The following is a 13757-nucleotide window of genomic DNA, read 5'->3' as shown; positions in this document are numbered from 1 at the left end:
TCACTACTCACCCAAGGAAAAGAAAGAACATAATGTCTTGGCAAATAGCGGAGAAATCCCCTGAACTGAATTTAATCATTAAGTACATGAGCCACGTGTGTTGCCAATGAGGAGTGTAATAAGGTTATCTGTAAATGGGAGAATCGCTGCTTGCAGATTCCGCAGCTCTGTGTAATCTCATAATCTGAAAGTATGAGTTTGTGGCTCTTTTCAACAAGTGTCTCCTTAATGTATTGTGCTGAATAATGTTTATCCCAAAATCTTATCCTCCCATTGCAATTACACTGAGTGAAAAAACATGCGGGAAGACATTTAGCTGCAACAGTAGCTGTGCACTCATTAGATAAAGCAATTACAGATAACAATGGTAACGAGGTGCTGGTAACAATTCCTAATCAAGACATACCTTTTAATGAGGTGGGCTCTGCTGTTCACGTAACTGGCGTCAATGGAATAATTCTCCGTCTGTAAGAGAGCGATGCAGGGGGGCAGGGGGGGGTAAATGGGTGGCATGGGGGTGGAAAGGTTGTGGTTGAGGGATGATGGGGTGCAACAGAGAGAGAGGTACTTTTAATAATGGAAGCAACCAAAATAATGTTACCAGTAATTGGCTTTCAGTAGAAATGTTATTTTACACAAAGGCCCCGGTGAGCAGCCTCGGCTTTTATACGGCTGTATCCTATTCTCTCTCAAAGCACACACACAGAGAGGCTGACTGGGAGCTAAGAGCCGAGGAGAGTGCTGCAGTGAGCGCAGCCTCTCTTCTCCTCTTCAGCCGCCCCGCTCTACATCCCTGTCTCCCCCACCCCACCTCAGCCCACCATCTTTAAAATGTCGTCATTAGGGAGGACAGACTATCTTGCAGACAGAGGGAGAAGAAAAGTTTCCCTTTTTTCTTCTCTGAACTCTTCACTTTGACCATGTTTGAGAAGACATTAATGTAGAAATATTAAATAAATAACTGCAAGAGAAGTAGATGAAATTAAGAGTGTACCAGGGGAATCTTAACTCCGCAATTGCAGATGAAAAGGCTTTTAGAATATGCATACGATAGATCTCTGACCCACATTAGAGAACACAGTTCAAAGGCATCCTACATTCGTTTTTTTTAAAACATTTATTTAGCGGGAGAGTGTCTGATGAGTAACAGCACACGGACAGAGGAGGCAGTGTACACTGAGCAGGTCGCCGCTCCCGCATCTGCCAAGCATCAACTCACACTAGGTAAGATGTCAGAGGGCCAAAGGGTATCAAAGCCTCTCAAAGGACTTTCCCAGTCCTTCGAAAAGACAGGATACGATCCTTTCCACAAAATTTGATAAGATGCAGGTGTTTTCTGCAGAAAGAAAGAAGAGCCTTCACTTTAAATTCCACGGAGCAGATAGTGAATCCTGATAACAGCCGTGAGTCGCTGGTTTACTTCCGAGGGAAGTCTACACTACAGATATCAAAACAATGTTGAAAAAGTCACCCCCGAGATAAGAAAGGTTAATGTAGGCACGAGAGAGCAGTTGCTGATTATCAAGTGGGCTCCGTATTCAAGGAAGCAGTGGTCCTGCCCAGCACCGTCATACAAACAGAGTTGGATTCAAACTCACTGTGTGACTGTGTCCTTATTGGATTTTGACTGGGTTGAATATTTTGAACTTTTTCAGCACAGCCACAAATCCAAAGAGTCTAAACCGTGTGGATGCAGCTGCAGTAGAAATGTCAAACATTAGTCCCAGTCGTCTTGGATCGCTTTTGAAATAAATACATAAATAAATAAAAATCATGCTGGCAGATTACAGCTGCCGGTGTTTACCTTTGGCAAATAGCTCCCGTGACCTGTTTGCAGTCTATGAAAAATGTAAAGGCTTGTTAATGCTACTAAATGCATGTCCTTGTTTGTTTGGATTCTTGGTATTGATGCCATTATCTCTTGGCTCCAAAGACAACATATATGCTGTGCAGCATTATTATCTGACTGACGCTGACGCCGTTCTTGTCTCCATAGTTGCAGGAATCGTTGTGTCTGTTGGAGGTGCCGTTATCTTTCAATAATCTGCAAAGTGCATAAGTATAGAAGCTGTTATTCTCCATCTCACCTCGTTTACTCTTAATTATTCTATGATATGCAACAATGCAAGGCTAGGCCTCTGAATGGGGTTTTGCTAAATTATGATGCAATGTCTTTATGCGGAAGGTTAGCATCATTCCATCTCTTTTTTTACCATTTACCCCTAATTAAACTTTCACTCATTACTACAGAGAAGATAATTTATAAAAAAGGATTTAATTAACATTTTATTATTAGCCCTTAATTTGGAGCACATGTTTGTTCTCTTGTATTACCCCTGACTCCTTTTGTTCCTGTTCAGCTTGATTCCATTAAATATCAAAGGTAACGGCAGTGGCAACACACTGAAACTCGGTTTAATCATGAATTAAAAATATGGAACATATATTATTTAGATATTAATATACAACATATATGATTTATTTTATTATTTTTAAATATCCTGCATTCTGATTCTATCAAAGAATTAAAAATATATTTTCTTTTTCATCTATCTATTTGTCTGCCCGCCCACCCGCCATCTATCTATCTATCTGTTTGCATGAATAGTGCAAACATGTACTGTACGAGTATATACTATATGTTCCACCTGTGCTCCACGTTGCTCCCAGAGAACATGAATTAAACTGCCTCATCTTCTACAGTGGCTGTGTATCCAGCGAGAGCCTAATGAAAATGCAAGGCATGAGTAACAAGGGGGAAACTTCATTTAAAAGACAAGATAGAACATTTCTTGTGAATGTCACTCTGGCTGCAGCCTGTAATTGGTTTGGATGGCAGATTCTGTGTGAGCACAGCCAGAAAAGGACGGCAGTATGCCCCTGCTTTCATGCTGTTCCAGTCCTGAAATGGAACTGTACTTTCCATAATGCAATTCTCTCTCAGGATTTTTACACGGAGCCCTCTTAAGTGTGAAGCCGGTGCAGCCAAAGGAGACTCTTCATAATATTCCACTATTCAGTGTTTTTGCATCCCCATCTCTTCCCCTCCATCTCATACTTCAACACAGCAGCAGCTTTTCATTGATCCAAGGATTCAGTGGAGATAACCACATTTGGTTTAGGAATTGTCAGTGGAATAAAACAAATACACTTGAGGACATAACCTTTCTGTGGAAGAATCGGATGCATTAGCCAATGCAGGCTTCCTGTAAAGAAATGTAATGTCTGCCCCCACATTTCTGATTGACCTCAAATTGGAGGACATGTCAATATATCTTGCTGGGAGGTCAAGTTTCAGGCAAGATGATGAGGACTGCTTAACTACAGCGAAGATGCCACAAATGGCTACTTAATCAGGTTGGACAATGTGTTGTTGTGATCTGACTGGCCCCAGTTTGGCGGCCAGAGCCACTCTATCCCCGTAATTATTGTTCCGTTTCATCTGGGGGACTGGAGGGAGGAATGTAGTCCCTGGTGCCACCAGGTGACTGATAGGTAGTGTCAAGATGAGTGGGGAAGGAAGTGGAAAGAGAGTGGCGAGAGAGAGGGTGAAGATGGGAGGAAATGGGTGAGACTTGACCTGCGGGAGACTTGCGGTCCAGCTGCTGCAGCCCAGTAGCTTTCCCCTTTTCACCCTGTGCTTCTTTCTCTTCAGTAAAACCTGAGGCACGGCGACGACGGGCTCGCCTCTCTGCCACTGAGAGGAAAAGCAATCTCCTCGCTTAGTTGCTGCCGTAAGATTTGATTTGCCTTCCTCCCAGCGTGACAATTGGTTCTGTAGTCTGGATGCAAGTGTATTCATTGTGTGGGGGCATGGGGAGCAGCAGAGAGAAGAGGAGGGGGTGGGGGAGTGAAGACACCAGTTGTTACACCAGTAAACACCCGACAAGTTCAGCAGATGTCACACAGATAGGAGAGAAAGAGAGAGAAAAAAATGTCATACAGCTGCCCCACTGTATGCATCATCGAGGCTGACAAAGCACAGTACATTTTAATAAGGATGCAAGTTAGGAAAATATGGACAGTTGCATTCACATGCACTAATAACATGCTATTTTGAAAAAAGGATGCAAATGTTGATCTGTTATTCCTCAGAAAATGAAGACATTTTCTTTTTCCTTTATAGTTACAGTTTAAACTGATATAAAGCCAAAATGTGATTTAACCTTGCTTAAAAATAAATGCGTACCATTTATCTTTTACGCAAAGTTAATATTCAAGATAAACTGTATCTATTAAATATGAGCTAAATTGCTCAGTTTCCATGCAGGGGTGGGGCGGGATGCACAAGATTGCATCTAAAAAAATCAAGCGTCTACAGGAAGAAAACTCGATTACACAAGTGAGTGTTTCATGTCTGTCATGGATGCAACTCTTTAATGTCATCAATTTAACTGACAGAAAACATCCATCCATGATTGTTGTGGACACAAAATGCTCTTACTGCCACAGTAAAATGCACAGTTTGAACATACAGAACAACAGACGAGACAGAATCAATTAAAACTGTCGGATCGAATTCTGCTGCCTCATTCTGTGTTTGTGCAGTCGGAGGTTGTGCCTCAGTTTATTGTTAAGCAGCTTCCTCATGGACTCCCCTCGGTCCCGGAAGGAAATGTTACACATAATGTGCCTTGTTATTGATATCCCATTGCTAAACGGGAGAGTGGTGGGAGGATTTACAGGACAAATCAAAAGCAATTAAAACATGAAAAGGGTAGGTATGGTTGTGATTGAGTGAAAAGAGAAGAGATATATATATTTTTTTTAAAACTTAAAAAACAGATGATGGATAAAACCGGGTGTCACTACATTACACTGCATACTCCCCAACCTCCGTGTTATATTAGAGTGAGGATGCAGAGGAGTATTTGAGTATGTGTGTGTGTGTGTGTGTGTGTGTGTGTGTGTGTGTGTGTGTGTGGCAGCGACTTTCTCATCCTATCCACTGTGTCTATGAAAAGAAATGCTTCAATCTGAGCCTCTTGCACATTTACATTCTAGCACACACACACACTCTCTCTTTCTGCTTCCCCACAAAGGCACTGCTCCAACAATCCCTGACTCACATGGCTGTGCTGGCGCCCGACCACCACGCCCCTGGGTCGACACCCAGCAACTCACATTCAGTCTGTATGACACCCATGACGAAGACATAGACCACCAAAGCACACCCTCAACGTGGGTTTACATTCTGTTGACCACGTGAGAATAAATCTACTCTTCGGCCCCTGAGCTGCCATAACCCTCCACCACCTCCACTTCTCTGCCCTCTACTTCAGCGACCATCATCACCAGCTTCTTCCCGATTATCGAATTTCCCATAGATCCTCTGCCATCTGCTAGATTATAGATTTCCCTCTTCCTTTAGAGAGGGCAAGGCCCCTAAGGGAGGATCAGTGGTAAAAAGGGTGAAAGAGTGCCTGAGGCACAGCCATGGTTGTGGATGAGATTACATTTTTCTATTTCTGCCTGCTAAAGGGGGCCCGCCATGATGAATACACAGACTTGTTACCATTTAATATCAACTGGCTCCCCTGCAAACTCAAATTATACACAATCAATTGTGACAGAGGGGTACATGTGTGACAAATAACCTGCCACATTCTCTGCATCATTTCACTTCATCACCCATCAATTCAACCCAAACCCAGTAGCCCATCTGGAAATCAATCTTGTTATGAAAGTGAGTGATTCTGTGGGGAGAAGGCTTTTAAAAGCTTCCACGCGTCGCTGCAGTTCCTGTGTTTCTGCAGTCTTTGTGGCCGGACAAGAAAAATAAACTGGGTGAATTAAGAGCTATTATGAGGTCACTTGTGTCCTTGTGTTGACTATTGTTTTAACAAATTAAGTAACAGCTCCTCTGAAACACAATGAAGCAGATACGTAAACACAACACCACTTCCTGCTTGCATTTCCTCCTCATTTTTCTTGCCTTCCCATGTGAAATCCAACAAATAGTTGTCCACTCCACCCAAAACAATCACCCCCCTGCTCTCGTAGGGGTGAGGAAAACAGACAACGTACTACAGCTATAGCTCGCTCCACCTGTGCACCCCCCCACATAGGAAACTGCAGATCATGCAGCTGTCTTTTATTCCGAAACAGAGACAATCGTCCAGACAAGTCTCCATGTCACTCAGGCCGACAGGCTCCACAGAAGTCCAGTTAGTAGATATGTGATTAATTATACATACATTGATAGAAACAACATTCATTATTCATGAGCTACTCAACGTCAAAGCTATTTCCCTCCCTTTCAGCATGATGAAAAGATTTTAAATAATAGACCCCCTCTGCAGACGCCTGCATTCCAGCGGAGTCGGCTGATGCTAAAGAGGCTTAAGTCAGAGCTGTTGTCTAACCAGGGAATCACTGCTCAGGCCCAACATGTTTCAAACTGTCAGTGGTTGTGGGGCTTCCTGGCCCGGTGTTTTTGTTTTGTCTTTGTCTTTAAAGACACGGTTGGTGCTTTTAATCCTTTCAGACGGAGTTATAGTGTCCACTCGGAATGAATGAGGTCTCCTGCATCACCCGGCCCATTAGGGCTGGCTAGGGTTTCGTTTAACACCTGTTCAGCGCCGAGGCCTGCGTGTGTTTTCAGACTGATTCTATCTGCAAGTCAAAAAGAAAACCTGAGAACCTCGATGAGATAACGATCCATGGTTTTACATAGTAAAAAGGGGGGAGGGAGGAAAAAGACTTCACTACATTCGCTGTTTCCTTAAAGAAATCGGCTTAGTTTTCTTAAAGCCCGTGGAGCCCAATCAAACTCAAATAGCAGGAACTTCCCCTTTAGGCGAGTCTTGAGGGATTTTCTTTAATTTGGATGTCAGACCGAAAAGTTTTCACACTCCTATCATCCAAAAATCTGTTAATGTGTCTGTGACGCCACATGAGAGAAGTAGATGTATCCTAGAAACATCGTGGGTAACTAATCCAGGAAGATTTGGTGGTTTCAAGGGCCTCTGGGAATAAGCATTACAAACAAGCAATGTTTGAGCAGCCATTACATTTTTCTAAAAGAATTACTAGATAGCATTTCCCTTCTTTGCTCGTGCCCTATATTAACCAGTGTTGAGAGTGAAGAGGGGCACGCTAAATTAGCGCACATGGAATTCCCAAAGGTTTCTGCCACCTCCCCTGGGCTGGGCCTCAAAAATAAACATTCAGAAACACTGCAGATTATGTAAACACATTTCCCTTAAACGCTTGCATGAGAGCAGTGACTGAATAAACAGCATTACTTTTTGAAATCAGTAAACTTAAAAACTGTTTTTGATTAACCCAGTGACTTGGACGGCAGGGATGAGAGACGTGCGAGTCTGTGAGGAGGAGAGCTGATTTGCTTGCACTCTACAACATGGTGGAGCACGGCTCGGTACATTTCCTCTTAGCAGCTTAAAGGTGGCTGCCAGTCACGTCTGTGCAGCTGTAGTCTCTCTGTCTCCCTCACTTTCTCCCTCCCTCGTGCTTTTTCTCTCACAGACTGTGACAAGGCATCTTTCCAGACATTTTAGTTGGATGGAGATTTGCAGCAGTTCATTACAGACTGGGAGGCTCTGTGAGCGGATGCAGTCACTCGGAGATGGATTGAGTGGGTCTGTTTATTGACATGCCTTAATCTGACACTGGGTAAAGGGAATGAGTCACCGCCTCCAGACACACTACCACATCACAGCCACTCCAGCAAATAGGGAGGCAGCACCCAGATACAAGTGGAACTTCATCAGCCCTCATTAATCCAACTACCCCAGGCCACTCGCTCAAACAAACCATGTTTACTCGGTGTGTTGGCTGGATGGAGGGGTGATGGAGCTTTTCAAAGGGCATGTGTGCAGGTGCTCAGATCCGCAACGTACACACACACACACACACACACACACATACACACACACACACGTACAAACATGTTCTTCAGACTCCAGCTCATCAAAAACCCACCCTCCCGTCTAACCCACATCCCTAAACACAATATCTGTGTAAACCAGCTGCTAAAACTCAGTCGATACACTTTGTCTCGCAAAACAGAGCCCGTGCTCCGAACAGGGGTAAACGATCGGGCTCGGTGCCAGGGTACGTATCAGAGGAGGGGGCTTTTTATTAAACAGATGGGTATACAAGATCGTTTAGTTTCACATCACCAGACCGCTTACTTATCAGTGATGAGGCTATGGGGTTATCTTTTTGATCCAGTTTACCAGCATTTCAATTTGCGATGGTTTTTCCAGGCAGCTGTCAGCGGCAGGATTGACAGCAGCGTATTAGCTGTTTGCACATCACCACCGCATCTGTAAATCCAGCTTGTTAACAGGACTGTGACAGGCTGCCATTAGGGCACGGGCAGAGCAAAACAACCTCCGATGCTACTGTTTGTTTTTTCCGTTACTGTGCTCTTTAGCACAGTGTCTGTGAGATGTTAAGAAATGCTTTTACTGTACATTTTTTTTATCTAGTCCTCAGCAAAGACAAGGAATATGTCTGAAATCTATTAACCAATAACAAACACAAATAAATCTGAAGAATGCTCATTCATACACAGGTGCACTGTTAAAACGAGCAATAGGAACTAAATACTGTGTGAGTCAGAAAGCGAATAACAACTCAAATTTACAGTGTACGCGTGTTCATGCACACACACACACACACACACACACACACGTACAGTTGCAGTAGGGCAGAAAGTCGGAGAGGGGCCGGCTGTCGTCTCCATCAGGCACTGGGAGTCTAGCAGCTTGGGAGCAGGGCCAGTGGAGAGGAGGCCAGATGCAGCGGGCTTGACCCACTCATTCGTAAGGGGGGGGGGGGGGGGGGGGGGCTTCAGCGGCTGAAACACACAGGGATTAGCCACACTGCCTTCATTTAATTTAATTTGTATTAGGGCCATCTTTGGGGGCAAACATCGTTTTTCACCGCGGGGGGATATACGGGGTCATGGAAAACAGCAACAGACGGAGGAACTCTGCGTTCCTTCCCCCCGCAGTGGATCCACAGGGGAGGGCATGGCACTGTATTTTCAGACCTCGGGTATACACATACACACACCCTCCAGCACAGATCTCGTTTCCCCCTAATTACACCTATGTTATGAAGTCAAATCTATCCGAATGAAACACATCTAAGTCCCTGCATCTACCTTTCCACAGCTTTGTTTTCTTGAAGCCCTTGAATCCTTTTGTTCTGCCACCACAAACAACATGTAGTAATATTCAGCGCTTATCAGAGCTCTGCTATGTTGTGTCTGTGATTGTGTGTGCAGATGTGTGTTGCAAACACACACTCACACACTAAGCTCTTATCTACAAGAACATATCTTAGGGCTGGATGTTTATCTGCGCTGATGCAGATTGGAGGAGTTGTCTTTGTCTCAGTGCAGTAGTACATAATATTATTTGTCTTTTGTTTTTTCAGCATTATTTCTCCTAGGCTGATAAAGTTTGATATCCTATGGTGGAGAAATCCTTTTAGTTACCCCCAGGCATCTAATGTGCTTTTAGTTGTAATCTGGGAATTTAATAAATGAAAAGTACAGGAAAAAGCTGTACACAATCAAATACAACCCTTTGTATTCTGTGGAACATGACTTACACTATTAAGCGGAGGAGGAAAACAACTGCAGTGAGTGAGTACCCAACATGCCTGCTCACAATTTACAAGCTTGTGGAAAAAATATGGCTGCAATCAGCCATCGAGTCGGCTGTAGCCAAGGCCTGTGGTCAAATAAAAGCCTCTGTTCTTTTCTGTGCAGGTGACATAAGAAAGAAAGCTAATGTACCATGCTCAGGGAAAATTTGTTTTATTATAAACACGTATCCCAAAAAATAAATGAAAAAATGAGCAGCAAAAGCAGTGCTTTGTCTCTGCTAGACAGAGACGACTGTTCTGCTGGAGCCTGTTCAAGACTATCAGCTGCTCAATAGCAGTTCTTTTTTTTCCTCTCCTCTCTCCCTCAGCCCCTATCAAAAGATGTTACTGTGTAAAATGTCAAAGAAAAAAGAGGCAAGAGAAGTAATCTCCGTCTCCTTTTTGATCGCAAGTGGAATAATTGGAAACCTCTTAGGCTCATTACATGAGTTGCCCGCCAGCCAAAAGACAGCTCCAACTGCCCCTCTTCATTCATGTTCGAGCTTTGAAAAATATTGCTTCCTCTAGTAACAACTCTTTATGAGATGCAATGACTAGAGGTCCTGGTACCTACATTAACGGGTAATCCCACAATGCCTTTGAAAATATATCTTTCAACTACCACTGTCAAACATCAATTCAGAGCAATGGGAAGGAAACAGCAACAATCTGGCTCTGTAATAACGTCATTATGCATATTGCACAGCAATTCTCACCCTTGCTCTTTTTTGACAATGCTGTTCCTCTCAATTACATAAAGCACTGCATACATGCAGCAAGTTAATTTGGATCCCTATTACTAATAACCAGCTGCTCATTGTTATAACAGCTCTGCATGTAATTATTGTGACTCTAATTTCTCTTACTGTATTACTCAAATTGCCCTTATTCTGGTTTAGATCACCCGCACTGATGGTAGCCAAGACATGCCTATGAAGAATGGCACCAATGTCCCTTCAGATAAATCCCACATAATTAGCTGTGTGCCTTACAGGGCCTGTGTGATGGTCATAATTAGAGCTACTGTAGCAAAGGTCATGCAAAACAATTTAGAGAGGATGCAGGCTGCATGGGTAATGGGGATAATGGGGGAGGGACAAGAGGAGGGGAGAGCTGGGATGAACATGGAGACTCCTCTTTCATCTCTCGGAGGGAGAAGACGGTTGTCGCTTTGCCTCCTCACTTGCTTCATTTCAACCAATGCTCTCTAAATAATAGAAATTGAAAACCAATTTTATTGGCAAGTCCAGCTAACAGAGTTTGAAAACATCCACGGATCAGATTGGAGGAAAGTGCTAGAGGGTGGATCTGTGAATTGGCATCAGCAGAAATCTATTCCCTGCTTTTGAGGTGTGATCGTCTCCCAAATCACCGGCTCTTACATGTGTTCATTAGCTCGAGTTCATGGTGTTACCTCTTAACTGTAGTTATCATTATTAATTGTGTGTTTGTGCACGGGAGCGATAAAGAGAGAGGGACATTGAGTGCTGCTCCACCCAAGTGCACAGGTTAACAAGGTAAACAAGTAGTCACACCGAGGTCCTTCTATTTCTGCAACCCCCCCCTAAGGCTCGGCTCTCTCTGTAACTCCCAGGATGCTCCTGAGCCGAGACCTCGAGGTTCACAGCCTAAATCCACCAGGAATTCACCAGCTCCCTCACCTCGCCACTATCACACCCTGGTGAGATAAGCAACAGCCTCATGCTCAAATATAGCATCTCAAACAACACATATACTTATGTGTGCTAGATTGGTGTCTATTCCCTCTTGCAACACTGACGCCCCCCCAACCAACTCCTAACAACACTTCATTAGCAGCGACTGATACAAACAGCCTCAAACTGGTAGTACAAACCTTTTCTATAAATCCTGTCATATAATGTTAAAAACAGTTATTTATTTTTTTGTAAATTTTCCTGCCCTCTTGGCCTCTAATAATTTATTCACTTTTTCCGTAAGCGTTAGAGGAAGACTTTCACACTTTCACCATTCGGAAGATTGGAACCACTCCTGTCAGAGTCGGGAAGAAAATAGACAGCTAACTTCAGCTAGCCTCGCTCTATCCAATGTGGCCCTCATACCAGCGGCTGTAAAGATAGCTGATCAACAAGTTATATTTATAAACCTGTACAAAAATCAAGTATATACATTTTGGTTTATGTGGCAAAGCCTATTTTCTGGGGTCGTACGGATAAGAGAAGACTCCTTGCTTTCATTACCTATGTCCTTATATTTATGTACAAACGCTTTTTCTACTTGCTCGTGCAATCATCCTGTGCCACTGCACTTTACTTGATAACATTTCTATACAAACCTCTTCAGTGAAATGTGTATATGATTTGCATACCCAGTATTTTTTATTACATTTTTATTTTTAATCTCTTGTCTACCTCATTGTGTGTTGCTTTGTTTGTAAGGAAGATAATGCAAAAAACTGCTCCATGGATTTCCATGAAACCTGGTGGAGTGGGTCTGGGAAGCACAAGCAACATTTTTCAAAAATAATTAATGGCATGTTTAGAGAACTGATATTTATGAGTGTGTGGTGCAGATCCAAATAAAAATAAATACAAATCTGGATCTAGTGAATTTAAATTTGGCTTCATAGGGGGACTGTTGGGACAATCTAATTTGATAAATAATTGGGAACATTTTGAAAAACCTGAGGTGAAAATTAGTAAAGAACCCCTGGCACTAAAAACTTGAATGGCTGTGTCAATCAGCTAAAATATCAGTAAAAAAAAAAAGCCTGTTATTAAGGAAACAATCACTGCACCATGATGTGGTGTTGGACGTCTGATTCAGCTGCTTTATTCAGTCAGTTTCAGCTTAACAGTGAAATTCACTTGGGTGAGAGCAGAGGCATATGCTTAGATCCATATGCCTTTGTGGCTGTGGGGATTCCAAAACAGTAAATTGTGATTATCATTGATCTCAGTCGTCAGATGCCTAATCTCTATGACTCATATCCTCACCGGCCACATTGGGCGACGATGAACTGTCCTCCCCCACATCTGAAGTCCCAAACAAGTGTTGAGGGAAGCAGTGATAAGCAGGTCCTTATCCTTTTAAAGACACTCCCGTAATCCAACAGCAGTGGGAGGAGGGAGGGGGCTTCAGCTTTCAGGGACTTAGTCTGGATTATAGCTAGTCCTCCAAATTAAACCAAAAGTCAGCTTTCTGCAGTTGCTCATGCAAGCTGGCGACTGGCTTGTTACCAGCACTGCTAACAAGGCAAGCGATGGAGGTCTATAATTAGAAAATGCTCTCACTCAGCCACAAGGCAAACAAATGTAGGTAACACAGTAGCACAACCCGGCTTGTTCAAACCGAGACTGCAAATTTTCTGTTCTTCTCTGTCACCTCCCAGCTCACCTCCTCTAACTACACTCAAAATGTTGTCCATGCTGTGTCCCTGACTTTTGCTGCCAACTAGCTTAGCCACCGACAAGCTTCTGAGCCGGGGCAAGGCTGCTCTGTCCCCACTGATGCTGCTTTCCCACAGCAAAACAAGGCCAAATCTGGGGCTTAGAGGCTAAAATGATCATTACTGGGTCGTGAACAAATGAAAAGTCAGAACACCACTCCCACGACTGTCCTCCCCCCATCACTCTTGGTATTTCGTCTGCCGTTCCTATCACACACAAACAAAACAGGGGCAGCCACAAATTAACATTTAGGACAGACGACATTCTGTTCTGACAAAAAAATACCAAAGGCAAAGCTGAAACTAGATTCTTTTTGTTCTCTGGAAAATATAATTTAATCAAGGAAAATATATATTTCTGTCACTTTAATTTAAAAAATATAGTCCGCAGTTTGGGAAATACACATTTACTTTTTTTGCTGAAAGTAATAAGAGAAGATTGATGTATTGAGTATAAAGCAGGATCCAAGAGATGATTTGCTTAGCAATGTCTGGAGGCAGCTGGGTCTGGTTCCGTCCAAATGTTAAAAAAAACAAGTAAAATAAAACATGAGTGCCACTTGCAACATGTTTCATTAAGTGAGTAATTAGGTAAGTCACTGCTCAGAGCCAAGACATCCTCAAATGGACATATCACAGTTATGTAACACCTGGCAAAGAAATCAAATCACCATATTTTCAAATATAATAAAATATTTCTGCACAG

General features: G+C 43.1%; 1 protein-coding gene and 1 long non-coding RNA gene across 9 annotated transcripts in view; one reads left to right on the top strand and one right to left on the bottom strand.

Moving 5' to 3' along the window:
• Window positions 1-13757, bottom strand: part of pcdh19 (protocadherin 19) — a 53152-nt gene that overhangs the window by 23660 nt on the left and 15735 nt on the right. For 4 of the 8 annotated variants that reach the window (XM_069532152.1, XM_069532153.1, XM_069532150.1 and 1 more), the window contains exon 3: window positions 408-465. In XM_069532152.1, coding sequence (XP_069388253.1) covers window positions 408-465 — 58 coding nt within the window. Of the gene's footprint in view, window positions 1-406; window positions 466-13757 lie in introns of all 8 variants that reach the window. The other 4 variants (XM_020084647.2, XM_020084656.2, XM_020084617.2 and 1 more) reach the window with 1 other exon arrangement.
• LOC138411537 (uncharacterized) overlaps window positions 1-13757 on the top strand; it is a 155443-nt gene that overhangs the window by 139373 nt on the left and 2313 nt on the right. The window lies entirely within an intron of this gene.

This window comes from Paralichthys olivaceus, chromosome 9 (assembly GCF_024713975.1).
Source record: "Paralichthys olivaceus isolate ysfri-2021 chromosome 9, ASM2471397v2, whole genome shotgun sequence".
Lineage (NCBI taxonomy): Eukaryota > Metazoa > Chordata > Actinopteri > Pleuronectiformes > Paralichthyidae > Paralichthys > Paralichthys olivaceus.
This window is presented reverse-complemented; position numbering and strand designations above follow the sequence as displayed.